General features: G+C 38.6%; 1 protein-coding gene across 1 annotated transcript; it reads left to right on the top strand.

Annotated features, from left to right (window-relative positions):
- Positions 1-1,041: 1,041 nt before the first annotated feature.
- On the top strand, positions 1,042-21,465 carry LOC138871782 (uncharacterized). The gene is made up of 2 exons (XM_070149683.1): positions 1,042-1,244; positions 21,264-21,465. Exons 1-2 carry the CDS (start codon positions 1,042-1,044, stop codon positions 21,463-21,465), a joined length of 405 nt encoding a protein of 134 aa, XP_070005784.1.
- The last annotated feature ends 5,607 nt before the right edge of the window (positions 21,466-27,072 follow it).

Genomic DNA, 27,072 nt, shown 5'->3' with positions numbered 1-27,072 from the left:
AATCTAACAACATTAAAATTAAACTAACAATTTCTTTTACAAATTAAACTAAAATTAAGCTAAGAAATTCTTTTACATACTAACAATTTCAACTTGAATTTAACAACATTAGACTTAAACTAACAATTTTCTTTTTGAATCTAACAACATTAAAATTAAACTAACGATTTTCTTTTGAATCCAACAACATTAAAATTAAACTAACAATTTCTTTTACCAATTAAAAGAAAATTAAGCTAACAAATTCTTTTACATACTAACAATTTCAACTTGAATTTAACAACATTAGAATTAAACTAACAATTTTCTTCTTGAATCTAACAACATTAAAATTAAACTAACGATTTTCTTTTGAATCCAACAACATTAAAATTAAACTAACAATTTCTTTTACCAATTAAAAGAAAATTAAGCTAACAAATTCTTTTACATACTAACAATTTCAACTTGAATTTAACAACATTAGAATTAAACTAACAATTTTCTTCTTGAATCTAACAACATTAAAATTAAACTAACAATTTCTTTTACAAAAATAAATAAAAGCACATGAAATAAACTGAAAAACTAATTAATCAAAGTTCCATTTGAATCTGAAAATTAAATCAACAAAACATATGAACAAACTAGAAAATTAATTCAACGATAAACATGAACAAAACAAGAATCGAACATTTAACGATTTTAGATCCGAGAATATCAAAACAAAAATACGGGCAACATGAAACTCAAATCTACTAACCGGATCGAAGCGACGACGAACTCGACCAAAAACATATCTGTCCGGAAACAATTATTGCATCAAAATGACTCGAATCTGCCCGGAAACTTAAACAATAGACGAAGCTCGACGGAGGGGCGTTTGGCGACGATGGGAACTGAAGCAGTAGCAGCCATACTGCTGAAACATTAGCGGCACGGCAGCAAGGTGGTGAAGAAGAAGAAGCAGCGGGCAGCAGCACCAAAGCTGGAAGAAGCGAAGCAACGGGCAGCAGCAATAGCGACAAAACGCAGCAGCAGCCGCGACGAGCAGCTGCAGCCATGGACGATGACGAAGCTGGAAGAAACAGAAGCAACGAGCAGCTGCAACACGGACGCAGCCATGGCAGCAACGAAAGCAGCGACAGTGGAGAAGAAGAAACAACGGGCAACAATACGACGGGATCTCGTGCTCGTTTGAAGAGCTTGGAGGCGCAGCCATGGCGAACAGCAGAGATGGGATCTTTTGATCATTTTAAAGAGCTGTAGATGCAGCCATGGCGGGCAGCATGTGACGAGGAAGAAGAAGCAAAGCAACGGACGCAATGGCAAGATCTTGAAGACGCAACCATGGCGGTCAAGAGAGGGAGATCAACGAGTTGTGTGTGTATGCGTCGCGTATGTGTGTGTATATGTGCTGTGTGTGACGTGAGGGAGAAGGGGTGTGAGGGGGAGGGGCTTCCATGGGAGAATATTTGGAGAAGAAGGAGAGAAAGAGAGGAAGAAGAAGAGAGAGGGGGGGGGTTACGGGTAGTCTTAGGTTTTTCTTTTGATTTTTGTTTTTGTTTTGTTTTTTTTGTTTTTTTTTGTGAAAAATGAAAGAAAAAAAATGAAAATGGGGTTTGGGTCTTTTTTGGGTTATGGACTGGGTTGACCCAGTTCGAAATGGACTGGGTCGTTTGGGAAGATTGGGTCTCTTGGGCCTGTGACTTACAATTGAAGAAAAGGCCCAATCCGATCTCTTCTATTTTTATCTTTTTCTATTTATTCAATTTCCTAAATAATAATAAAGCTAGAATGCTAAGATTAAATTATAAAACCCAAAATTATCTGGAAATACTAATTAACTCTTAATAACAGTTAACACACAATTAAATAGCGACTAACGAGAAAATCACCCAATTTGGACATTAAGTGCTAAAAATGCAGAGTACATTATTTTTATGATTTTTTCACTTTGTAAACAAACTTAATTAAATACTAAACGCAAATGCGACATATTTTTTATATTTTTTATTAACCTAACAAATAAACATGCAAAGACAAAAATGCAAATAATTACACAGAAATGCCACGAAGAACACAAAAATTGCACACAAGGAAAATTATTTTATTTTGAATTTTTGGGAGTAATTCTTTCATAGGGCAAAAATCACGTGCTTACAGCTGCCCCTCTTTGCCTGAAGACACGAAGGGTTTTCGTGCAAAGATAAAACGAGCGATTTTTGCCCATCCGAGTACTCCGTGTGAAGCATTTTTTTGAAAAAGGTTTAACCGAACCTTTGCTTCAAAGGTTTCCTACATATCCCCGGCTAAAGGGGAATTATGTTAATGTAGTTCGGGAAGTTTTGGTAGCTGAGACTACCATGGGACTGCAATGTTACTGCTGTTGCACGCTATTACCACTGCTTATCGATCTCCTTGTTACACCGTGATTAAAAGAAAACAAGAGGCTAGGCTAGACTACGGATCATAAAATCTCATCTATCTTTAACTCGTTCTTGTTGCCCTGCTTTCTTGTCGGCTTGTGCTTCTTCTGGTGCCTTTCTTCCGAGAACTTGGGGATGAAACTGGCCTTTTGCTTTTCTGAATACCAGTTTTCATCATTTTGTTCGGTCCGTTGGGGATATGACCTCCTTCATTAAGCTTTTCGGTGGTTCCTCTGGGGATACGGCTTTCTTCATCAGATTTGTTATGCTGGGCATAATTTGATGTTCATAGGCCGTTTCTTTCAAGACGCGTCTTTCTTCCTTTTGACTCATGCGCTTGAATTTGTGTTGGGACCTCTTGTTGCAACCTTCTGTTTTCCGGTGCTGGGGATTTTTTATTATTTTCTGCTGGGGATTCCTGTTGTAACCTTCTGCATTCCGGTGGGTTACTGATTTCAAGATCTGCAGTATAAGACTGAAAAGTATTCCTCTCGTTATATAGGTGGGTGCCTGAGTGAAAAATATGAAATGTATGCCCGCATTATACTGGTGGCCGCCTAGGACATGAAATGAAAAACTGAAAGGTATGCCCGCATTATACTGGTTGGCGACCGAGGACATGAAATGAAAAAGATAGAAATGTATTCCCGCATTATACTGGTGGGCGCCTAGGACATGGAAATGAAAAACTGAAATGTATGCCCGCATTATACTGGTGGGCGACTGATGAAATGAAAACAAAAATGTATGCCCACATTATACTGGTGGGCGACCGAGGACATGAAATGAAAAGACAGAAATGTATTCCCGCATTATACTGGTGGGCGCCTAGAACAGGAAATGAAAAACTGAAAGGTATGCCCGCATTATACTGGTGGGCGACCGAGGACATAAAATGAAAAGACAGAAATGTATTCCCGCATTATACTGGTGGGCGCCTAGAACAGGAAATGAAAAACTGAAAGGTATGTCCGCATTATACTGGTGGGCAACCAAGGACATGAAATGAAAAGACAGAAATGTATTCCCACATTATACTGGTGGGCGCCTAGAACAGGAAATGAAAAACTGAAAGGTATGCCCGCATTATACTGGTGGGCGACCGAGGACATGAAATGCAAAGATAGAAATGTATGTCCGTATTATACTGGTGGGCGACCGAGGACATGAAATGAAAAGACAGAAATGTATTCCCGCATTATACTGGTGGGCGCCTAGGACAGGAAATGAAAAACTGAAATGTGTTCTCTTGTTATACAGGTGGACGCCTAATGGTAAGTAATAACTTGAATTTGTTTCCTCGTGTCTCCGAGAAAATTTTCAACGGTGGCAGAAAATTTTCTGCCTCAGTTCTGGTGCTTTTCCTTGTGGCATGTTTTTCGCCATTAATAAGACTTCCTTTTCCTGCTTCAAATCAAAGAAAATTTGTTAGTTTTAAAACATGGTGAGTGGTCGTGCCACTCCTGCTGGGGATGGTTCCTCCCTTATTCCTGTTTGGCATTCCTAAAACTTGTAGGGATGATGTTATTCGCTGGGGATAACATTCTGCTGGGGATGGTTTTTCCATTTATCACTTCTCCGTTCTGTTTCTCGAAACTTGCTGGGGGTTATTTTGCTGAAAATGCATTTTCCTTTCCTCCCTTCCCGCTCTGCGTTGTCCGACTACCTCGAAACTTTGGTCGATAATCGGTCGGAGTTCTGCTGGGAATTCTCTTGGAACTTAGCCCACAATTTCTTCAACTTGTTGTTTTTCCGGTTCTTTCTGTGCTTTCCTTGCCATTTTAGACCAATATTATTCGGCCTTGCAATCAACGTCTTTTGTCTTATTGCCTTGTCTCTGGCCTGTCCTCTTCTCATTTTGCATTGTACCATTTTGGCAGTTGGTAGTAAGCTTTGAAAGACCTTTCTAAAAAATAAATTTTTGGAGAAAGTCTTTTAAACAAAGAAATGAAAGGATAGAAAAAGAGAAAATCGTTCTGAACAAATGCTGGAGAAAAGAAAAGAAATGAACTTATCTGGGTGGTATAACCGATTCCAACGATCATGTCGTGCATTCCGGATTAATCAACCCAGTCTATTTGTGTCGATCAATCTTTCTGATGTCCTCACTTGCTAGGGATAAATAGGTGTCCCAATTCTTCGCAAAATGCGGATTCCTTCCGCCAATCTATCTTGTCGCCTCATAGTGCCCTTCGAGGGGTTTTCACTGATAAGACTCTCTCAGTTCTCACAGCTCTCGTCGCCTTATGGTGCCTGTGAAGGTTTTCACCGATAAGACTCTCTCATTTTGCTTCTCTCAGCCGGGGATTGGAGTATTGCCGGTAAGATTCTCTCTACTGGGAATTCTTATGGCTATCAATTCTTTCAGCTCATGATTCTTATTCGGTCGGGGACCAACGTGTTATCCTCGACTTTCACTTGACTGTCTTGGCACCTCTCGGATACTGATCCGGAGGTCTTTTTTGGGATATCAGTATGGGTTTTATGTGGGACTTAAAAGAATGGATATAAAAATTCAAAATAACTTTGATGGGTGAAACATTACAACTCTTGGAATCAAAACCTTCTCTTTTTTTTTTCAAAATTTTAAACATAACTTCTGCCCCAGTTTTTCTCGAGGAATTTTTGACTTTTGTTACATTACGACCGAGCCGTGAGGCACCTACGTATCCTCTTTGAGGAATCAGGCCGAACGTAGTTCATTCGGTTCCATTATTTTTCTTTTGCGAACTTCCTTTTTTTTGTTATTATTTTCCTTCTTTTCTCTCTTTTTTCATTATTTTTCATTTTTGTTAATGCTTTCAAGAGAGGGGTATGAAAGAATAAGTAAGGCTCAAAGGGGTAAAGCAAGGGTAACAGTGTTTGGATAGAAGAAAGAATTGCCTCTGTCATTTCATTATCCGATAAACACCAAGTACAGACAGACAAATAAACAACAAAAGAGAATTACACGTAATATCTCTTGACTGCATCAGAATTGATAGCCATGTCGATGCATCTTCCTTCGACATCTGTCAGACATAAAGCGTCGTTGGATAATACTTTGGTCACGACATACGACCCTTGCCAATTCGGGGCGAACTTGCCTTTTGCCTCAATCTGATATGGGAGGATCCGTTTCAATACCTGCTGCCCCACTTCAAATTTCATGGGGCGCACCTTCTTATTGTATGCTCTTGCCATTCTCTTCTGATATAATTGGCCATGGCATACTTCTGCCAATCTTTTTTCATCAATTAAGCTCAACTGCTCTAGTCGGGCTTTGACCCATTCATCATCATCAATCCCGGCCTCAACGACAATTCGAAGGGATGGAATTTCAACTTCTGCTGGTATTACTACTTCAGTTCCATATACCAACAAATAAGGAGTCGCACCTATTGAAGTACGGACAGTAGTGCGGTATCCCAACAATGCAAATGGTAGCTTTTCATGCCATTGTCTGGATCCTTCAACCATTTTCCTCAATATCTTCTTTATGTTTTTGTTGGCTGCCTCAACCGCTCCATTCGCCTTGGGCCGATACGGGGTGGAATTACGGTGTGTAATCTTAAACTGTTCACATACTTCTCTCATCAAGTTGCTGTTAAGATTAGCACCATTGTCCGTGATTATCACTTTCGGGATCCCAAATCTACAGATGATATGGGAATGGACAAAATCCACCACTGCCTTCTTGGTTACTGACTTGAAAGTTTTGGCTTCAACCCACTTAGTGAAATAATCGATGGTTACCAGAATGAACCTGTGACCGTTCGAAGCTGCCGGCTCAATAGGCCCAATGACATCCATGCCCCATGCCACAAATGGCCATGGTGTTGACATTGTGTGCAATTCCGTTGGTGGAGAATGAATCAGATCTCCGTGGATTTGACACCTCAATCATTCCTAGAAAGTCTCATAATCTCAAGCACTAACTCCACCTTTTTCTACTGATTTTTATGAATTAAACACTGATATTTTGTTCCTTAATCACAAATAATCAAGTTTTAGGGTCCAAAATCCTTACCTCAATAAAGAACAATGATTTCCTCTCTTCAAAATCGCCTCAAAGCTCTTTCCCCGTTCAAAAAATGGTGTAAAAGGATTTAATGGTCGCGGAGGGTTTATTAAAATAATGCTCATACGGTTTACTATTCACCCGAGTTACTGTTCATGTTGCTGTGAAAAAATGCAGCAGTTTTTCTTCTTGTCTAATTGATCCGTTAACCTTTCGAGATCCACCCGAGGCCCTCGAAAATCTCAACAAATATACCAACACGTCCCATAACATCATTCGAACTTAGTCGAGTCTTCGAAATACCAAAAATAACATCAAAACACCAAAATCACATCAAATTCAAGCCTATGAACTTTGAAATTCCTAAATTCCACCAACGACGCCGAAACTATCCAAAACAACTCCGATTGGCCTGAAATTTTGCAGACATATCCAAAATGACATTATGAACCTGTTCCAACTGTCAAAATTCCATTAAGACCCCGATAGCCTATTTTCCACTGCCGACTAGAAATCGCTAAAAACTAACTTTTGCCAATTCAAGCCTAATTCTACACCGGACATCACAAAAATATTTCGGTCACACTCCTAAGTCCCAAATCACCTAACGAAGCTATCCGAGCCATAAAATATGCATTCCGAGGTCGTTTACCAATAAGTCAACTCTCGGTTGACTTTTCTAACTCTAAAGCTACTTTTAGAGACTAAGTGTCTCAAACCTTACCAAAACCATTCCGGATTTGATCCGACCAACCCGATACCACATAACACGGATAAACAAAGAATAAAGAAGTAGAAATGGGGAAAAACGGAGCGGTAACTCATGAAACGACTGGCGGTGTCGTCACATCCTCCCCAACTTAAACAAACATTCGTCCTCAAACGAGTCAAGAGACATACCTGAAGCCTCAAATAGGTGAGGATATCTGCTCCGCATCTCCCGCTCGGTCTCCCAGGTAGCCTCCTCCACGAGCCGACCTCTCCACTGCACTTTTACTAAAGCTATATCCTTTGACCTCAACTTTCGAACCTGACGCTCCAAAATAGCTGTTGGCTCCACATCATAAGTCAAATCACTGTCACACCTCCTTTTTCCGCCCCCGCGAGGGTATAAGGAGTTTTTTCCAATTAAAGGACAATCGAAACGGGATTTGTTTATTTATTTCAGAGTCGCCACTTGGGAGATTTTAGGGTGTCCCAAGTCACCAATTTTAATCCCGAATCGAGGAAAAGAATGACTCCATATTACAGTCTGCGCACCAGAAATCTGGATAAGGAATTCTGTTAACCCGGGAGAAGGTGTTAGGCATTTCCGAGTTCCGTGGTTCTAGCACGGTCGCTCAACTGTCATATTCGGCTTGATTATCTGATTTTTATACAAGTATGAACTTATGTGCAAATTTTAACTTTTTACCGCTTTCTTAATTATTATTATTATTTTTACAGGGAATTGCAACGTTGTGAAAATGTATCTCAAACCGCGTCACAATCAATGTACCCGTGGTCGTCGACACACTTTGACTCCGTTGAGATTTGGATTTGGGTCACATAAATGTGCACCCGAGTTTAAGAAAATTAAATTATTAATGGCGCGCCTAAAGCGACTAGCGTATCATCTACTTTGGGTAGGGCCGTGGAATTTTGCTAAACGGCCCATCCCGAAGTCTAAGCAATTTTAAAGCAAATATTTACTGAGGGCCCCACAATTTTGTATTTTTTATTCGGCGAGGCTCATCTCATTCTTCTTTTTAAAAGGAATTTGCAACGTCGTGGACATGCATCTCGGACCACGTCACAATCAATGTACCCGTGATTAGAGCCACATTTCGACTCCGTTGAGATTTGGATTTGGGTCACATAAATGTGCACCCGAGTTTAAGAAGGTAAGATTTATTAAAATGCGCGCCTAAAGCGATTAGCGTATTATTATTTTGGGTAAGGCCGTGGAGTTCTCTAAGCGGCCTATCCCGAGTTCTAAGTAATTAACACGTACATTTTGTGAGGGCCCCGCAATCTGTGCGTTTTATTTGGCAAGGCTCGTCTCATTTTTATTTAAAAGGATAAATCTACAGTGACTACATTTTTTTTCTATTAAGTTCGTCTCTAAAATAAAAGAAAATCTCTTAATGAATTACATGCTGAAAAACGTAACTTATTAGTTATTAGTTTACGGCTAATGCGAATGGAAAATTGCGATCGAGTTTGTACAAAGAAAAACTACTTTCATTCTATATTCTATTATTCAATAATACTAGAACATGAGATTGACATACCATAATATCAAAACAAATTAACTAGTATTTGATTAATTTAAACTAACATTATTAGATGAAGTTATACATATGCAACCTCATTACTCATTAATCAGTCAACTACATTTTTATACAAAGAAAGGAAAATTATATTCAAGCACAAATCTAAACAGGAGGAATTCAACAGGAACAAAGCCTGATTAATATTTCATTTCGCTTCAAGCCGAGAGTGTACAAATGTGTACCTGGAAATGGCAGTACAAGAACAAAAGAAGGAGAAGTCAGCAGCAATAATAACACAGCAACAGCAGGTTCAGCAACACCACAACCAGTAAAAACCAGTAGAATAACCCAACAACGGATTGAAAAATCAGCAATGCCAAAGTGCAATCGCAGTCAAAGCAGAAGAGAGACGGATACAAGATGCAGTAGTTTACTGATTTTGAATAACACTCGAGAAAAGGCAAAACGGAAATTATTCAAGTGAAAGTTCAAATTGTCTTTCTCTTTTACTCTCTAACACTCTTGAAATTTTCCAGAATGTATTACTCTAAAAAATATTCTCCCAATAATAATCTCTCTAGAAGATAATCCTCCTAATTCAATCCCCTCTTCAATTCAATCCCGTCATCCCTCCTTATATACAAAGCAAGACCCCCTTTTACCTCTTTCCCCTTTAACTTTTATTATTACCCACACTTTTACTTTAGTAAAAGTAGTCAACGTGGGCCCCCGTGTTCCCTTTTTTTGAAAAGTAGTCAAAGTGGGCCCCCATGTTCCCTCTTTTTGAAAAGTAGTCAAAATGGGCCCCCTTGTTCCCTCTTTTTGAAAAGAAGACATCATTATCCACCTTTTCCTTTTTGCTTTTATCATTACGTCTTGTCCCCCACCATAATTAAATAATCTGCAATTGGTTAATTCCCGTATTACCCCTAAAACTACTGTTACTGCCCTGATTCAAAATCTGTTATAACTTCAAAAATCTGTCCAAATAACAATTATCGCACATTTAAATAGCAATTAACTATAAAAATCACACAATTTAGACGTTAAATGCTAAAAATGCAACGTACATTATTTTTATGATTTTGTAAAACAAACTTAAATAAATACTAAATGCAAATGCGACATATATTTGTAATTTTTTATTAATTTAACCAATAAACACGCACAAACAAAAATACAAATAATTATCAAAAATGCCATAAAAATTCTAAAATTGCACACAAAGGAAAATTATTTTATTTTGGATTTTTTTGGGAGTAATTCTCTCATAGGGCAAAAATCACGTGCTTACAGCTGCCCCTCTTTGCCCCGAAGTCATGAAGGGTTTTCGTGCAAAGATAAAGTGAGCGATTTTTGCCCATCCGAGTACTCCGTGTGAAGTATTTTTTGAAAAAGATTTAACCGAACCTTTGCTTCAAAGGTTTCCTACATATCCCTGGCTAAAGGGGAATCAAGTTAATGTAGTTTGGGAAGTTTTGGTAGCTAGGACTACCATGGGACTGCAATGTTACTGCTGTTGCATGCTATTACCACTGCTTACCGATCTCCTTGTTACACCGTGCTTAAAAGAAAACAAGAAGCTAGGCTAGACTACGGATCATAAGATCTCATCTATCTTCAACTTGTTCTTGTTGCCTTGCTTTCTTGTCGGCTTGTGTTTCTTCCGAGACTTTGGGGATGACACTGGCCTTTTGCTTTTCTGAATACCAGTTTTCATCATTTTGTTCGGTCCGTTGGGGACATGGCTTTCTTCATTAAGCTTTTCGGCGGTTCCTCTGGGGATACGACTCTCTTCATCAGATTTGTTATGCTGGGCATAATTTAATGTTCATAGACCGCTTATTTCAATACGCGTCTTTTCTTCCTTTTGACTCATGCGCTTGAATTTGTGCTGGGACCTCTTGTTGCCACCTTCTGCTTTCTGGTGCTGGGGATTTTTATTGTTTCCTGTTGGGGATTCCTGTTGTAACCTTCCGCCTTCCGGTGGGGTTACTGATTTCAAAATCTGAAGTATAAAACTGAAAAGTATTCCTCTCGTTATACAGGTGGGCGCCTGAGTGCAAAATATGAAATGTATGCCCGCATTATACTGGTGGGCGACCGAGAACATGAAATGAAAAGACAGAAATGTATTCCCGCATTATACTGGTGGGTGCCTAGGACATGAATTGAAAAACTGAAAGGTATGCCCGCATTATACTGGTGGGCGACCGAGGACATGAAATGAAAAGACAGAAATGTATTCCCGCATTATACTGGTGGGCGCCTAGGACATGAAATGAAAAACTGAAAGGTATGCCCGCATTATACTGGTGGGCGACCGAGGACATGAAATGAAAAGACAGAAATGTATTCCCGCATTATACTGGTGGGCGCCTAGGACATGAAATGAAAAACTGAAAGGTATGCCCGCATTATACTGGTGGGCGCCTAGGACATGAAATGAAAAACTGAAAGGTATGCCCGCATTATACAGGTGGGCGACCGAGGACATGAAATGAAAAGACATAAATGTATTCCCGCATTATACTGGTGGGCGCCTAGGACATGAAATGAAAAACTGAAAGGTATGCCCGCATTATACTGGTGGGCGACCGAGGACATGAAATGAAAAGACAGAAATGTATTCCCGCATTATACTGGTGGGCGCCTAGGACATGAAATGAAAAACTGAAAGGTATGCCCGCATTATACTGGTGGGCGACCGAGGACATGAAATGAAAAGACAGAAATGTATTCCCGCATTATACTGGTGGGCGCCTAGGACATGAAATGAAAAACTGAAAGGTATGCCCACATTATACTGGTGGGCGACCGAGAACATGAAATGAAAACAGAAATGTATACCCGCATTATACTGGTGGGCGACCTAGGACATGAAATGAAAACAGAAATGTATACCCGCATTATACTGGTGGGCGACCTAGGACATGAAATGAAAAGACAGAAATGTATTCCCTTGTTATACAGGTGGGCGCCTAATGGTAAAGACATGAAATGTATTCCCTTGTTATACAGGTGGGCGCCTAATGGTAAAGACATGAAATGTATTCCCTTGTTATACAGGTGGGCGCCTAATGGTAAAGACATGAAATGTATTCCCTTGTTATACAGGTGGGCGCCTAATGGTAAAGACATGAAATGTATTCCCTTGTTATACAGGTGGGCGCCTAATGGTAAAGACATGAAATGTATTCCCTTGTTATACAGGTGGGCGCCTAATGGTAAAGACATGAAATGTATTCCCTTGTTATACAGGTGGGCGCCTAATGGTAAAGACATGAAATGTATTCCCTTGTTATACAGGTGGGCGCCTAATGGTAAAGACATGAAATGTATTCCCTTGTTATACAGGTGGGCGCCTAATTTCAACAACAACTTTGAAAATAAAATGTCATTCCTTTCTTTAGGCTGGCGAGATTTCAACAACTTTTAAAAATAAAACGCCTTTCCTCTCTTCAGGCGGGCTCCTGATTTCAACAACTTTGAAAAATAAACGCCTTTCCTCTCTTCAGGCGGGCTCCTGATTTGAACAACAACTTTGAAAAATAAACACCTTTCCTCTCTTCAGGCGGGCTCCTGACTTCAACAACAACTTTGAAAATAAAATGCCATTCCTTTCTTTAGGCTGGCGAGATTTCAACAACTTTTTAAAATAAAACGCCTTTCCTCTCTTCAGGCGGGCTTCTGACTTCAACAACAACTTAAATTTTAACGCCTCCATTCTCCAGGCGAGCTCCTGACTTCTTCAACTTTTCAAAATATATTCAGCCTCTATTCTCCAGGCGGGGCTCCTGACCTCAACAATTTCTTAAATTTTAACGCCTCCATTCTCCAGGAGGGCTCCTGACTTCAACTCTAATATTTTTAAAAAATAAATCAAGCTCCTTTCGTGCTTTGGAGAAAGATTCATCGGACTAAGATTTGATATCTCAGGAGAAAATTTCATCAGACTAGGACTTTTATCCTAGGAGGAAAATGTAAAGATCAAAGGTTTGAGAAACTTACCTTTGTAATTCCTTTTTTTCTTTTCTTTTTCCCTTGCGCTGCTTTGTTCCTGTTTCAACTCTCAAGCAAAGAAAATTTTATCAGTTTTTAAAATGGTGGCCGATTTGTGGCCTTGCTGGGGGATGGTTATCTCCTTTGAAAAGCTCGTGTTGTCTTTCCCCGAGACTGCTGGGGATAACACTGCTGGGAAATTATTTACTTACCTGTTGGGGAATAATATTATTGGGGAGTCTCCTTTCTTCCCCTTTCTCCAAAGCCACTTCCTTCAAATCTTTTCTCTCTCAACATTGCTGGGGATAAAATGTTATCCGCCGGGGATAACGCTGTTGAGGATAACATTGCTGGGAGATTTTGATTCCTTCAAAACTAGTGTTTCATTCTTCTGAAGGCTGCTAGGAATGATACTGGCCTTTTACTTTTTCCGAGCACAAGTTTCATCCTTTTGTTCTGTCCGCTGGGGAACAACTTCCTTTATTAAAACTTGTTATGCTGGGGGTAAAATTGGTTCAAAGACCACTTCCCTTGAGACTGGTGCTATCTTTATTCTTCCCCAACTGGGTATCTGACTTTCAAAAAATTTTCTAAATGAAAGGAAAATTTTCTGCCCCAGTTTAATAATATCCCTTGTGGCATGCATTTCTGTCATCAATGCCATTTCCTTTACCTTTCTGCTGGGGATATCCCTCTTCTTTTGTGGCATAGTTCGGAAACTGTCATTTTTCCGACCTTTTAGTCTCGTATGAATTTCCCAAATCATGCTCATTGTTCTCCTTGCTTTGTCCACGGGCCTCGGCCTTGAGGTTTATAACCTTTGATTTTGGCAAGGATATCCCTCTTGACACTCGTCAATCCTTTGGTCAATTCCCTTTTGGTGGGGATATCTTTTTGACACTGGCCTCGCGCTTGTTCCTTACTGACTTAGACCATTTGGATGTTCTAATTGGATCCGGTTTTGCCTAATAGGAAAGCTGATGGTAGATTTTGAAGTCATTTCCCACTGGTTCTGACCAAACAGACTCTACTGGGGAATGTTTCTATGAAAGGAGAAAGATAAACAAAAGGGGAACCGAATAAAGGACAGAGGAAAAAGATGACTCTTTAACAAAAGAAATTATAAATAAAAACCTATCAAACGCCGATACCGACTCTAATGGTCGTGACATGCACATGTGGCCTATCCTCCGCCGTCAATCGTCTTTCCAGATTTTCACTTGGAGATTCCCTATCTGATTCTTAATCTTATTCGGCTTGTAGTGCCCAAAGGGTTTTCACTATCAACCCTATCTCATTTTGGTTTTTTTTCTTCTCTCAGCTTTCATCGTCTTATGGTGTCCGTGAAGATTTTCACCTATAAGACTCTCTCAGTTGTATCACTTTACAGCTGGGGATTTGGAGTGTTGCCGATATGACTCTTTCTGCTAGGGATTAGAGTCCTTTCTGCTGTGGAACAGAATGTTATGTTCACCGGTAAGACTCTCATTTCTCTGACTTGGCATCTTTTGAAGACTGATCAGAAGGACTTTCTTTGGACCGTAATGTGGGTTTTGGATAGGCTAGAAAGAAAAGGTATTAAAGGCTCAAAAAATAAATTTGGGTTTCAAAATTACAACCTTCGGAACCATATTTGCTTACAACAAGCGCAACTCTTGCCCCAGTTTCTTGCTTGGGGATTTTTATTTTTGTTATACTATGTTACACTATGCACACTATGACCATTATGGCCATTATGACCGAGCCGCGAAGCGCCTACGTATCCTCTTTGAGGAATCAGGTCAAACGTAGTTCCCAATTCCTCTGTTTTCTTCTAACTTTCCTTTGTTTTCGTTATCATTTTTCTTTTCTCTTTTTATTTCTCATTTCTCCTTTCTTTTTGTCATTTTTTTTCTTTTCTTCTTCTTTACCTTCCAGGATCATATTTTCTAGTCGTTGCTATTGATTCCGAACGAGGGGTACGAAAGAAAAACAAACAAAGGCTCAAAAGGGGTAACGAAGGATAAAGTGTTTAGGTAGCAGAACAAAATGCCTTCGTCATTCCAGCCTTCAAAACATGTCAAGTGCAAACAACACAATAAACAGAGATTTGTAGCCTCTTCTGATGGTGCTGGACTTGACAATTATATTCACACATTTGCTTTTTCATTTGTCATTTCTAAAGCACCGTCGGGCGACACTCTCACCCTCATTATCATGAACGACCCTCATGCCAATTGGGCGAATCTTGCTTTTAACGGTTTTCTTTGTGTTTTACTTTCCCTAGTTCCACATGACTCGAGCTCCGAATAATCTCAAACCGTCCTTATTTCTTTTAAACGTTCTGATCACCTTTCCGGGGTTTTATGATTAACTTTTAAGATTAGGCCCAAACCGTGTGCGCATGTCATGTCACGAGAATCGGCACTAAACAAAAATGATAAAAGGACTAAACAAAAAGATGACTGGAAATAATAAAAGACCGGATTTTGCATTAGACTAACGGTGAAATGGTTTGAACAACAAAACAAACAAAAACAAACCAGAATAAAATCCTAAAACAACCTGGACAAAACTTAAACTAACCGCTATGACAAAATGGAAAGATAAGAAAGTTTGACACAAGACAATATCCGAATTACAACCCTAATAATCCGGACAACAGAAATGACAACAAAATAAGACACCAAAAGCTTCTCTCTTGCTAACCAAGGAACGGAGCGTCCTCCCACTTTATCAAAATTGACATCTTAGCCACTGAGCTTCGCATCAGTATTGTCCAGACCATTGCCAACTTCAATATCATCAACCTTAGTCAACAATTCCCCAATAGGATTCGAGTGCTTCTGTCATCAGGCCTGATCCCCGCAAAGTGTGTATCATGATGTGCAGGTAAAGGATTCCGCGCGATATTCTGGGTGTCATTGTCCGGCTTACCACAAACCAACCACCTTAACTTTCTTTGCGATTCAAAACAAAACAGGTTAGAATGGACTCAGTCGGTCCTCATTATTAACAACATCTTTTTTTTTCTCTTTTTTTTTTCTTTCTTTTTTTTCATTTTTTTCCATTTTTTTTTCATTTTTTTTCATTTTTTGTTGTGGTCGAATCTTATGGAGATTGCCTACGTATCATGACCCCGCATGAATCAGACCTTGCATAGTTCGGACCAATAAAAGATAAACAATAATAAACATTTTTTTTCAATTTTCATATTAAAACAAACTGGGTTTATTTTTTGCAAATGTGGCCCCTTCCAAATTTCACATGAATTTTGAGGTCGGGGAGGATTATTTTGTGACACTTTACAAACTTGTTCGTTCTTTTACGAAAATAGCCTTTCGACAACTAAAAGATACTCTAAGGCTATTTCGGCAAGAACGGTTTAAGACGCGGCCGAAGCTGGCTCGGCTTATTTTTGACTAAAAACCCAAACGGTATTCACCTGACCGCTGACTCTTTTTTTTTTCAAATTACAATAAAAAGCTGGTGTTGCAAACACGGCCCTTCAGCGCCTCGGGGACGAAGATTTTTAAGGCTGTGTGGGTCAACTAGACAAAAAATACTAAAAAATGACCCAAAGGTGGCTGTTTATGCAAAGTCAGCCTTTCGGCGTCCCTTTCGGGAACATTCGGCTATGTTTTGACAAAACAGCGTCACCCGACTTCTTTATGACAAAATTAAAATTTTGACATGTTTTTTATTTATTTGTTTGTTTTTGGTTATTTTAGCAAAAAGGGGAGGTTGGACCCGATGAGGGTTGCCTACGTATCTCACATCCGGTGAGAATCAAACCCGCGTAGTTCGAGAAATAAACTAACTAATTTTGAAAACAAACATATTTTTTCCCTTTTTTTTAGCAAAATAAACTATTTTTCCTTTCCGTTTTTTTGAAAACAAAGCAAACTAAAATAAAGGAATCTTTCCTACACACTTTCTGCTTTTTTGGGTAAACAAACAATTTTAAAAGTAAAATATTTTTTAAAAATTTTTTTTGGCAGAGTTCCGACAGTACTTGGACACTGGGTTTTTCTAAAACAATCAATTAACTCCCTAACTGTTATTTCTCTATTTTTCTCCTTTTTTTTCCAATTTTCCAACGTTCCCGAGATTCAAAAACCGGTCAACATGCGGGTTCGGAACAAATAAATGCACAGCACAAATAGGATGCATCAGGATGGTCTTTTCATTTCAGGTTGCTAGTCCTAGACGGACCCAACCCCTTTGTTGAGTCCCCTAAGTCAAATGCAGCATGATGCAAATAATCGTTCCTACTAGGGATCCGGAATGAAGTCATGTTATTCTATGTTCAAAACCTGAGTCAGTGTTCTAGACTGTGTACCCGAGCGGACAACTCGAATCGAGGAGGGGGCAACTTTCCGGGAACCAAAGGGCCATCCGACTTAGTAACTTGTCCGGCCTCTTTCTTATTTCAAGGTATGACACTAACAGAATAGGGAGTCTCAACCAGTAAGCACATCCCCGGAGGTAAGAAGAGAAGGGTTTCGGCACAGTTTATATACAGTTTAGATAATATCAAAGCGGTAAAAGCAGCATATAGCATATTAGGCTCAAACATGTAAAAATCAGATAAAGCCAAATATAACAATTTATCTAAGCTCGAATTCTGAACCCTGAACCAGAGATTCTGAGTTTATCATCCCCAGCAGAGTCGCCAGAGCTGTCACACCTCCTTTTTCCGGCACCCGCAGGGGCGCAGAGGGAGTTTTTCCAATTAAAGGACAATCGAAACGGGATTTGTTTATTTATTTCAGAGTCGCCACTTGGGAGATTTAGGGTGTCCCAAGTCACCAATTTAATCCCGAATCGAGGAAAAGAATGACTCTATTTAACAGTCTGCGCACCAGAAATCCGGATAAGGAATTCTGTTAACCCGGGAGAAGGTGTTAGGCATTCCCGAGTTCCGTGGTTCTAGCACGGTCGCTCAACTGTCATATTCTATTTGATTATCTGATTTTATACAATTATGAACTTATGTGCAAATTTTAACCCTTAACCGCTTTTATTATTATTTATTTATTGTTATTATTTTACGGAGAATTGCAACATTGTGAAAACGTATTTCAGACCACGTCGCAATCAATGCACCCATGGTTATCGACACATTTCGACTCCGTTGAGATTTGGATTTGGGTTACATAAATGCACACCCATATTTAAGAAAATGATTTGTTAAAGACACGCCTAGAACGACTAGCGTATTGTTGTTTTGGGAAAGGCCGTAAAATTTCTCTAGACGGCCAACTCCGATGTTCTAAGTATTTAATGCATACATTTGTGAGGGCCCCACAATCTATACATTTTACTAGGCAAGGCTCATCTCATTTATTTTAAGAGGACAAATCCTAAAGCGACTACATTTTCCTATTAAAATTAGTCTCTAAAATAAAGAAAGAAAATCCTAATTAATTACGAGCTTAAAAATAATAACACATAACATACTAATTGCTAGGTTAAGACAAATATTAATAGAAAGGAATTTTACTAAAAATAAATAAAAAAATTCGAAATTGTAAAAAATTTACGAAGTTCGACAATTAAAAATCAAAAGATCCTGATTATAGCTAACTTAAAGCTTACATTGTTATAAAAAAACTATTGAAATTAGTTATTCAAAACCATTTAAAACTAGATTTAACCATAATTACTAAAGCTTATTAAAAAGTTTATTAAACTTAAACGTTGACTCATCTTGCTCAAACTCGCACCTAATGGATTAATGCTCTTAGCCTTGCAACGTTAAATCACCCATTAAAAATCATTTCAGTTTTTTTTTCTTAAAAAATGAAAATATTTTGTAAAAAAAATATTTTTTTTTTATTTTTTACAAATTTCTTTTTCAAGTTTTTTTTTTTTAAAAAAACTGAATAAATGACGAAAAAAATAAAATAATAATAATAAAAAAAACAAAAAAATTTTGTAAGCCTGCAGATTCTACAAAATTATTGGCCTATTATGTTTGCCTAATATTTGCGGGCCTTTGTTATTAACAAAATTTAAAGATAGAAAAAAAAACTCAAATTGCTTCTATTTCAAAATTTGCAAATTCAAATCTAGAGTTTACTAACCTTCCCTCAAATTAAGTCGGTTTCCCGTATTGAATATTTACTAACGATTTGAATGCGATTTTAAGCTAAAAAATTAACAAAGCCGAAACTAATACTTATGGTGTTCATACTGACACCCATCCACTAGTCCCACAGTTTAATACTTCACATAATAAATACTTCTACCATTTACATAACATGAGACACATAATGAATATTTAACTAAAATGCGAATATTCTATAATTAAAAAAAACTTAAATCTTCCGGCCATTTCATTTCATCTTCAATACATATGTTGAAATGATTCAGAGTAATGTACCTGGTATTTGAATACAAAGAAAGGAAGAATAGGATCAGCAGCAGTAGCAACAGCGCGGCAACAACAAACAATCAACAGTCTGAAACCCAGTAGTAAACTTGAAAACCGAACAGAAATTCCAGCAACCACCCAATAAAGCAATAACAAAGGACCAACAGTTAACTCAAGAAACCAATTGAAAATCCCGGAAGCAAACAGTAGGCATAAATCACACTCAGGAATATACGGAAAATAGTATTCAGATATTTTAGAAATCCTCTTCTTCAAGATTAAAAGTATGTTCTTATCTCCTCTTTAGTTCTGAAATTTTTTATCTCTCCCAAAAAATTCTCCCCTTTTAAGTGTCAAATGAGTCTCTTATATACCCAAAGCAAGACCCAATATTCTTCCACTAGGTGCACCCTTTAACTTTTATTATTACCCACTCTTTTACTTTAGTAAAAGTAGTCAACGTGGACCCCCCGTGTTCCCTCTTTATGAAAAGTAGTCAAAGTGGACCCCCGTGTTCCCTCTTTTTGAAAAGAAGACATTATTACCCACATTTTCCTTTTTGTTTTTATCATTATGTCTGGTCCCCACCATAATTAATTAATCTGTACTTGGTTAATTCCCGCTTTACCCCTAAAACTACTGTTACGCCCCGATTCAAAAATCTGTTCAACTTCAAAATTATCTAAGAACTTAAAATTAAATTACCAGCTATAACCAATCCTTAATCCAGTTCAATCAACAAATTCAAACTTAAACTATGAACAACAAATCAACAATCGGAATTATTTTGACTGAACGACATTTTTAACAACACATATATTTCACATTAAATCACCGGATTAAGAACGAACTTCAACCAAAAGATGAGCACGAATTTAATCTAAGCTACTCAAACAAAGACGGATGATTCAAGCGATTAAACTAACATATTTCTATATTCCAACTTAATTCTTTTAAACGAATAAAAATAAACCGAAGAAGAAATAATCGATTGAATTTCAACTTGAATCTAACCATATTAAAATTAAACTAACAATTTCTTTTACAAACTAAACTAAAATTGAACTAACAATTTCTTTTACAAAAATAAATGAAATTAATATGAAACAAACCAAAATAAGTAATTAAATTTCAATTGATTATAACAACATAAAAATTAAACTAACGATTTCTTTTACAAAAACAAATAAAACACATGAAATAAACTGAAAAACAATTAATTAAATTTCAATTCGAATCTAACAACATTAAAATCAAACTAACAATTTCTTTTATAAATTAAACTAAAATTAAGCTAACAATTTCTTTTACATACTAACAATTTCAATTTGAATCTAACAACATTAAAATTAAACTAACAATTTCTTTTACAAATTAAACTAAAATTAAGCTAACAAATTCTTTTACATACTAACAATTTCAACTTGAATTTAACAACATTAGACTTAAACTAACAATTTTCTTTTTGAATCTAACAACATTAAAATTAAACTAACGATTTTCTTTTGAATCCAACAACATTAAAATTAAACTAACAATTTCTTTTACCAATTAAAAGAAAATTAAGCTAACAAATTCTTTTACATACTAACAATTTCAACTTGAATTTAACAACATTAGAATTAAACTAACAATTTTCTTCTTGAATCTAACAACATTAAAATTAAACTAACGATTTTCTTTTGAATCCAACAACATTAAAATTAAACTAACAATTTCTTTTACCAATTAAAAGAAAATTAAGCTAACAAATTCTTTTACATACTAACAATTTCAACTTGAATTTAACAACATTAGAATTAAACTAACAATTTTCTTCTTGAATCTAACAACATTAAAATTAAACTAACAATTTCTTTTACAAAAATAAATAAAAGCACATGAAATAAACTGAAAAACTAATTAATCAAAGTTCCATTTGAATCTGAAAATTAAATCAACAAAACATATGAACAAACTAGAAAATTAATTCAACGATAAACATGAACAAAACAAGAATCGAACATTTAACGATTTTAGATCCGAGAATATCAAAACAAAAATACGGGCAACATGAAACTCAAATCTACTAACCGGATCGAAGCGACGACGAACTCGACCAAAAACAAATCTGTCCGGAAACAATTATTGCATCAAAATGACTCGAATCTGCCCGGAAACTTAAACAATAGACGAAGCTCGACGGAGGGGCGTTTGGCGACGATGGGAACTGAAGCATTAGCAGCGTGTTGTTGATGCAGTAGCAGCCACGCTGCTGAAACATTAGCGGCACGGCAGCAAGGTGCTGAAGAAGAAGAAGCAGCGGGCAGCAGCGCCAAAGCTGGAAGAAGCGAAGCAATGGGCAACAGCAATAACGACGAAACGCAGCAGCAGCCGCGACGAGCAGCTGCAGCCATGGACGATGACGAAGCTGGAAGAAACAGAAGAAACGAGCAGCTGTAACACGGACGCAGCCATGGCAGCAACGAAAGCAGCGACAGTGGAGAAGAAGAAACAACGGGCAACAATACGACAGGATCTCGTGCTCGTTTGAAGAGCTTGGAGACGCAGCCATGGCGGACAACAGTGATGGGATCTTTTGATCATTTTGAAGAGCTGTATATGCAGCCATGGCGGGCAGCATGTGACGAGGAATAAGAAGCAAAGCAACGGACGCAGTGGCAAGATCTTGAAGACGCAACCATGGCGGACAAGAGAGGGAGATCGACGAGTTGTGTGTGTATGCGTCGCGTATGTGTGTGTATATGTGCTGTGTGTGACGTGAGGGAGAAGGGGTGTGAGGGGGAGGGGCTTCCATGGGAGAATATTTGGAGAAGAAGGAGAGAAAGAGAGGAAGAAGAAGAGAGAGGGGGGGGGTTACGGGTAGTCTTAGGTTTTTCTTTTGATTTTTGTTTTTGTTTTGTTTTTTTTGTTTTTTTTTGTGAAAAATGAAAGAAAAAAAATGAAAATGGGGTTTGAGTCTTTTTTGGGTTATGGACTGGGTCGACCCAGTTCGAAATGGACTGGGTTGTTTGGGAAGATTGGGTCTCTTGGGCCTGTGACTTACAATTGAAGAAAAGGCCCAATCCGATCTCTTCTATTTTTATCCTTTTCTATTTATTCAATTTCCTAAATAATAATAAAGCTAGAATGCTAAGAATAAATTATAAAACCCAAAATTATCTGGAAATACTAATTAACTCTTAATAACAGTTAACACACAATTAAATAGCGACTAACGAGAAAATCACCCAATTTGGACATTAAGTGCTAAAAATGCAGAGTACATTATTTTTATGATTTTTTCATTTTGTAAACAAACTTAATTAAATACTAAACGCAAATGCGACATATTTTTTATATTTTTTATTAACCTAACAAATAAACATGCAAAGACAAAAATGCAAATAATTACACAGAAATGCCACGAAGAACACAAAAATTGCACACAAGGAAAATTATTTTATTTTGAATTTTTGGGAGTAATTCTTTCATAGGGCAAAAATCACGTGCTTACAGCTGCCCCTCTTTGCCTGAAGACACGAAGGGTTTTCGTGCAAAGATAAAACGAGCGATTTTTTCCCATCCGAGTACTCCGTGTGAAGCATTTTTTTGAAAAAGGTTTAACCGAACCTTTGCTTCAAAGGTTTCCTACATATCCCTGGCTAAAGGGGAATCATGTTAATGTAGTTCGGGAAGTTTTGGTAGCTGAGACTACCATGGGACTGCAATGTTACTGCTGTTGCACGCTATTACCACTGCTTATCGATCTCCTTGTTACACCGTGATTAAAAGAAAACAAGAGGCTAGGCTAGACTACGGATCATAAAATCTCATCTATCTTTAACTCGTTCTTGTTGCCCTGCTTTCTTGTCGGCTTGTGCTTCTTCTGGTGCCTTTCTTCCGAGAACTTGGGGATGAAACTGGCCTTTTGCTTTTCTGAATACCAGTTTTCATCATTTTGTTCGGTCCGTTGGGGATATGGCCTCCTTCATTAAGCTTTTCGGTGGTTCCTCTGGGGATACGGCTTTCTTCATCAGATTTGTTATGCTGGGCATAATTTGATGTTCATAGGCCGCTTCTTTCAAGACGCGTCTTTCTTCCTTTTGACTCATGCGCTTGAATTTGTGCTGGGACCTCTTGTTGCAACCTTCTGCTTTCCGGTGCTGGGGATTTTTTATTGTTTTCTGCTGGGGATTCCTGTTGTAACCTTCTGCATTCCGGTGGGTTACTGATTTCAAGATTTGCAGTATAAGACTGAAAAGTATTCCTCTCGTTATACAGGTGGGTGCCTGAGTGAAAAATATGAAATGTATGCCCGCATTATACTGGTTGCCGCCTAGGACATGAAATGAAAAATTGAAAGGTATGCCCGCATTATACTGGTGGGCGACCGAGGACATGAAATGAAAAAGATAGAAATGTATTCCCGCATTATACTGGTGGGCGCCTAGGACATGGAAATGAAAAACTGAAATGTATGCCCGCATTATACTGGTGGGCGACCGAGGACATGAAATGAAAAGACAGAAATGTATTCCCGCATTATACTGGTGGGTGCCTAGAACAGGAAATGAAAAACTGAAAGGTATGCCCGTATTATACTGGTGGGCGACCGAGGACATGAAATGAAAAGACAGAAATGTATTCTCGCATTATACTGGTGGGCGCCTAGAACAGGAAATGAAAAACTGAAAGGTATGCCCGCATTATACTGGTGGGCGACCGAGGACATAAAATGAAAAGACAGAAATGTATTCCCGCATTATACTGGTGGGCGCCTAGAACAAGGAAATGAAAAACTGAAAGGTATGCCCGCATTATACTGGTGGGCGACCGAGGACATGAAATGAAAAGACAGAAATGTATTCCCGCATTATACTGGTGGGCGCCTAGAACAGGAAATGAAAAACTGAAAGGTATGCCCGCATTATACTGGTGGGCGACCGAGGACATGAAATGAAAAGACAGAAATGTATTCCCGCATTATACTGGTGGGCGCCTAGAACAGGAAATGAAAAACTGAAAGGTATGCCCGCATTATACTGGTGGGCGACCGAGGACATGAAATGAAAAGACAGAAATGTATTCCCGCATTATACTGGTGGGCGCCTAGAACAGGAAATGAAAAACTGAAAGGTATGCCCGCATTATACTGGTGGGTGACCGAGGACATGAAATAAAAAGACAGAAATGTATTCCCGCATTATACTGGTGGGCGCCTAGAACAGGAAATGAAAAACTGAAAGGTATGCCCGCATTATACTGGTGGGCGACCGAGGACATGAAATGAAAAGACAGAAATGTATTCCCGCATTATACTGGTGGGCGCCTAGAACAGGAAATGAAAAACTGAAAGGTATGCCCGCATTATACTGGTGGGCGACCGAGGACATGAAATGCAAAGATAGAAATGTATGCCCGTATTATACTGGTGGGCGACCGAGGACATAAAATAAAAAGATAGAAATGTATTCCCGCATTATACTGGTGGGCGCCTAGGACAGGAAATGAAAAACTGAAATGTGTTCCCTTGTTATACAGGTGGGCGCCTAATGGTAAGTAATAACTTGAATTTGTTTCCTCGTGTCTCCGAGAAAATTTTCAACGGTGGCAGAAAATTTTCTGCCCCAGTTCTGGTGCTTTTCCTTGTGGCATGTTTTTCGCCATTAATAAGACTTCCTTTTCCTGCTTCAAATCTAAGAAAATTTGTTAGTTTTAAAACATGGTGAGTGGTCGTGCCACTCCTGTTGGGGATGGTTCCTCCCTTATTCCTGTTTGGCATTCCCAAAACTTGTTGGGATGATGTTATTCGCTGGGGATAACATTCTGCTGGGGATGGTTTTTTCATTTATCACTTCTCCGTTCTGTTTCTCGAAACTTGCTGGGGGTTATTTTGCTGAAAATGCATTTTCCTTTCCTCCCTTCCCGCTCTGCGTTGTCCGACTACCTCGGAACTTTGGTCGATAATCGGTCGGAGTTCTGCTAGGAATTCTCTTGGAACTTAGCCCACAATTTCTTCAACTTGTTGTTTTTCCGGTTCTTTCCCGTGCTTTCCTTGCCATTTTAGACCAATATTATTCGGCCTTGCAACCAACGTCTTTTGTCTTATTGCCTTGTCTCTGGCCTGTCCTCTTCTCATTTTGCATTGTACCATTTTGGCAGTTGGTAGTAAGCTTTGAAAGACCTTTCTAAAAAATAAATTTTTGGAGAAAGTCTTTTAAACAAAGAAATGAAAGGATAGAAAAAGAGAAAATCGTTCTGAACAAATGCTGGAGAAAAGAAAAGAAATGAACTTATCTGGGTGGTATAACCGATTCCAACGATCATGTCGTGCATTCCGGATTAATCAACCCAGTCTATTTGTGTCGATCAATCTTTCTGATGTCCTCACTTGCTAGGGATAAATAGGTGTCCCAATTCTTCGCAAAATGCGGATTCCTTCCGCCAATCTATCTTGTCGCCTCATAGTGCCCTTCGAGGGGTTTTCACTGATAAGACTCTCTCAGTTCTCACAGCTCCCGTCGCCTTATGGTGCCTGTGAAGGTTTTCACCGATAAGACTCTCTCATTTTGCTTCTCTCAGCCGGGGATTGGAGTATTGCCGGTAAGATTCTCTCTGTTGGGAATTCTTATGGCTATCAATTCTTTCAGCTCATGATTCTTATTCGGTCGGGGACCAACGTGTTATCCTCGACTTTCACTTGACTGTCTTGGCACCTCTCGGATACTGATCGGGAGGTCTTTTTTGGATATCAGTATGGGTTTTATGTGGGACTTAAAAGAAAGGATATAAAAATTCAAAATAACTTTGATGGGTGAAACATTACAACTCTTGGAATCAAAACCTTCTCTCTTTTTTTCAAAATTTTAAACATAACTTCTGCCCCAGTTTTTCTCGGGGAATTTTTGACTTTTGTTACATTACGACCGAGCCGTGAGGCGCCTACGTATCCTCTTTGAGGAATGAGGCCGAACGTAGTTCATTCGGTTCCATTATTTTTCTTTTGCGAACTTCCTTTTTTTTGTTATTATTTTCCTTCTTTTCTCTCTTTTTTCATTATTTTTCATTTTTGTTAATGATTTCAAGAGAGGGGTATGAAAGAATAAGTAAGGCTCAAAGGGGTAAAGCAAGGGTAACAGTGTTTGGATAGAAGAAAGAATTGCCTCTGTCATTTCATTATCCGATAAACACCAAGTACGGACAGACAAATAAACAACAAAAGAGAATTACACGTAATATCTCTTGACTGCATCAGAATTGATAGCCATGTCGATGCATCTTCCTTCGACATCTGTCAGACATAAAGCGCTGTTGGATAATACTCTGGTCATGACATACGGCCCTTGCCAATTCGGGGCGAACTTGCCTTTTGCCTCAATCTGATGTGGGAGGATCCGTTTCAATACCTGCTGCCCCACTTCAAATTTCCTGGGGCGCACCTTCTTATTGTATGCTCTTTCCATTCTCTTCTGATATAATTGGCCATGGCATACTGCTGCCAATCTTTTTTCATCAATTAAGCTCAACTGCTTTAGTCGGGCTTTGACCCATTCATCATCATCAATCCCGGCCTCAGCGACAATTCGAAGGGATGGAATTTCAACTTCTGCTGGTATTAGTGCTTCAGTTCCGTATACCAACAAATAAGGAGTCGCACCTATTGAAGTACGAACAGTAGTGCGGTATCCCAACAATGCAAATGGTAGCTTTTCATGCCATTGTCTGGATCCTTCAACCATTTTCCTCAATATCTTCTTTATGTTTTTGTTGGCTGCCTCAACCGCTCCATTCGCCTTGGGCCGATACGGGGTGGAATTACGGTGTGTAATCTTAAACTGTTCACATACTTCTCTCATCAAGTTGTTGTTAAGATTAGCACCATTGTCCGTGATTATCACTTTCGGGATCCCAAATCTACAGATGATATGAGAATGGACAAAATCCACCACTTCCTTCTTAGTTACTGACTTGAAAGTTTTGGCTTCAACCCACTTAGTGAAATAATCGATGGTTACCAGAATGAACCTGTGACTGTTCGAAGCTGCCGGCTCAATAGGCCCAATGACA

The sequence above is a fragment of the Nicotiana sylvestris genome, chromosome 6 (assembly GCF_000393655.2).
Source record: "Nicotiana sylvestris chromosome 6, ASM39365v2, whole genome shotgun sequence".
NCBI lineage: Eukaryota > Viridiplantae > Streptophyta > Magnoliopsida > Solanales > Solanaceae > Nicotiana > Nicotiana sylvestris.
This window is presented reverse-complemented; position numbering and strand designations above follow the sequence as displayed.

Excerpts from the sequence above, each read along its gene's own strand:
- LOC138871782 (XM_070149683.1), top strand. The coding sequence starts at position 1,042 with ATGGACGATGACGAAGCTGGAAGAAACAGAAGCAACGAGCAGCTGCAA. Across the intron at positions 1,245-21,263 it reads TTTGATCATTTTAAAGAGCT|TAGCAGCCACGCTGCTGAAA; the intron begins GTAGATGCAGCC and ends TTGTTGATGCAG.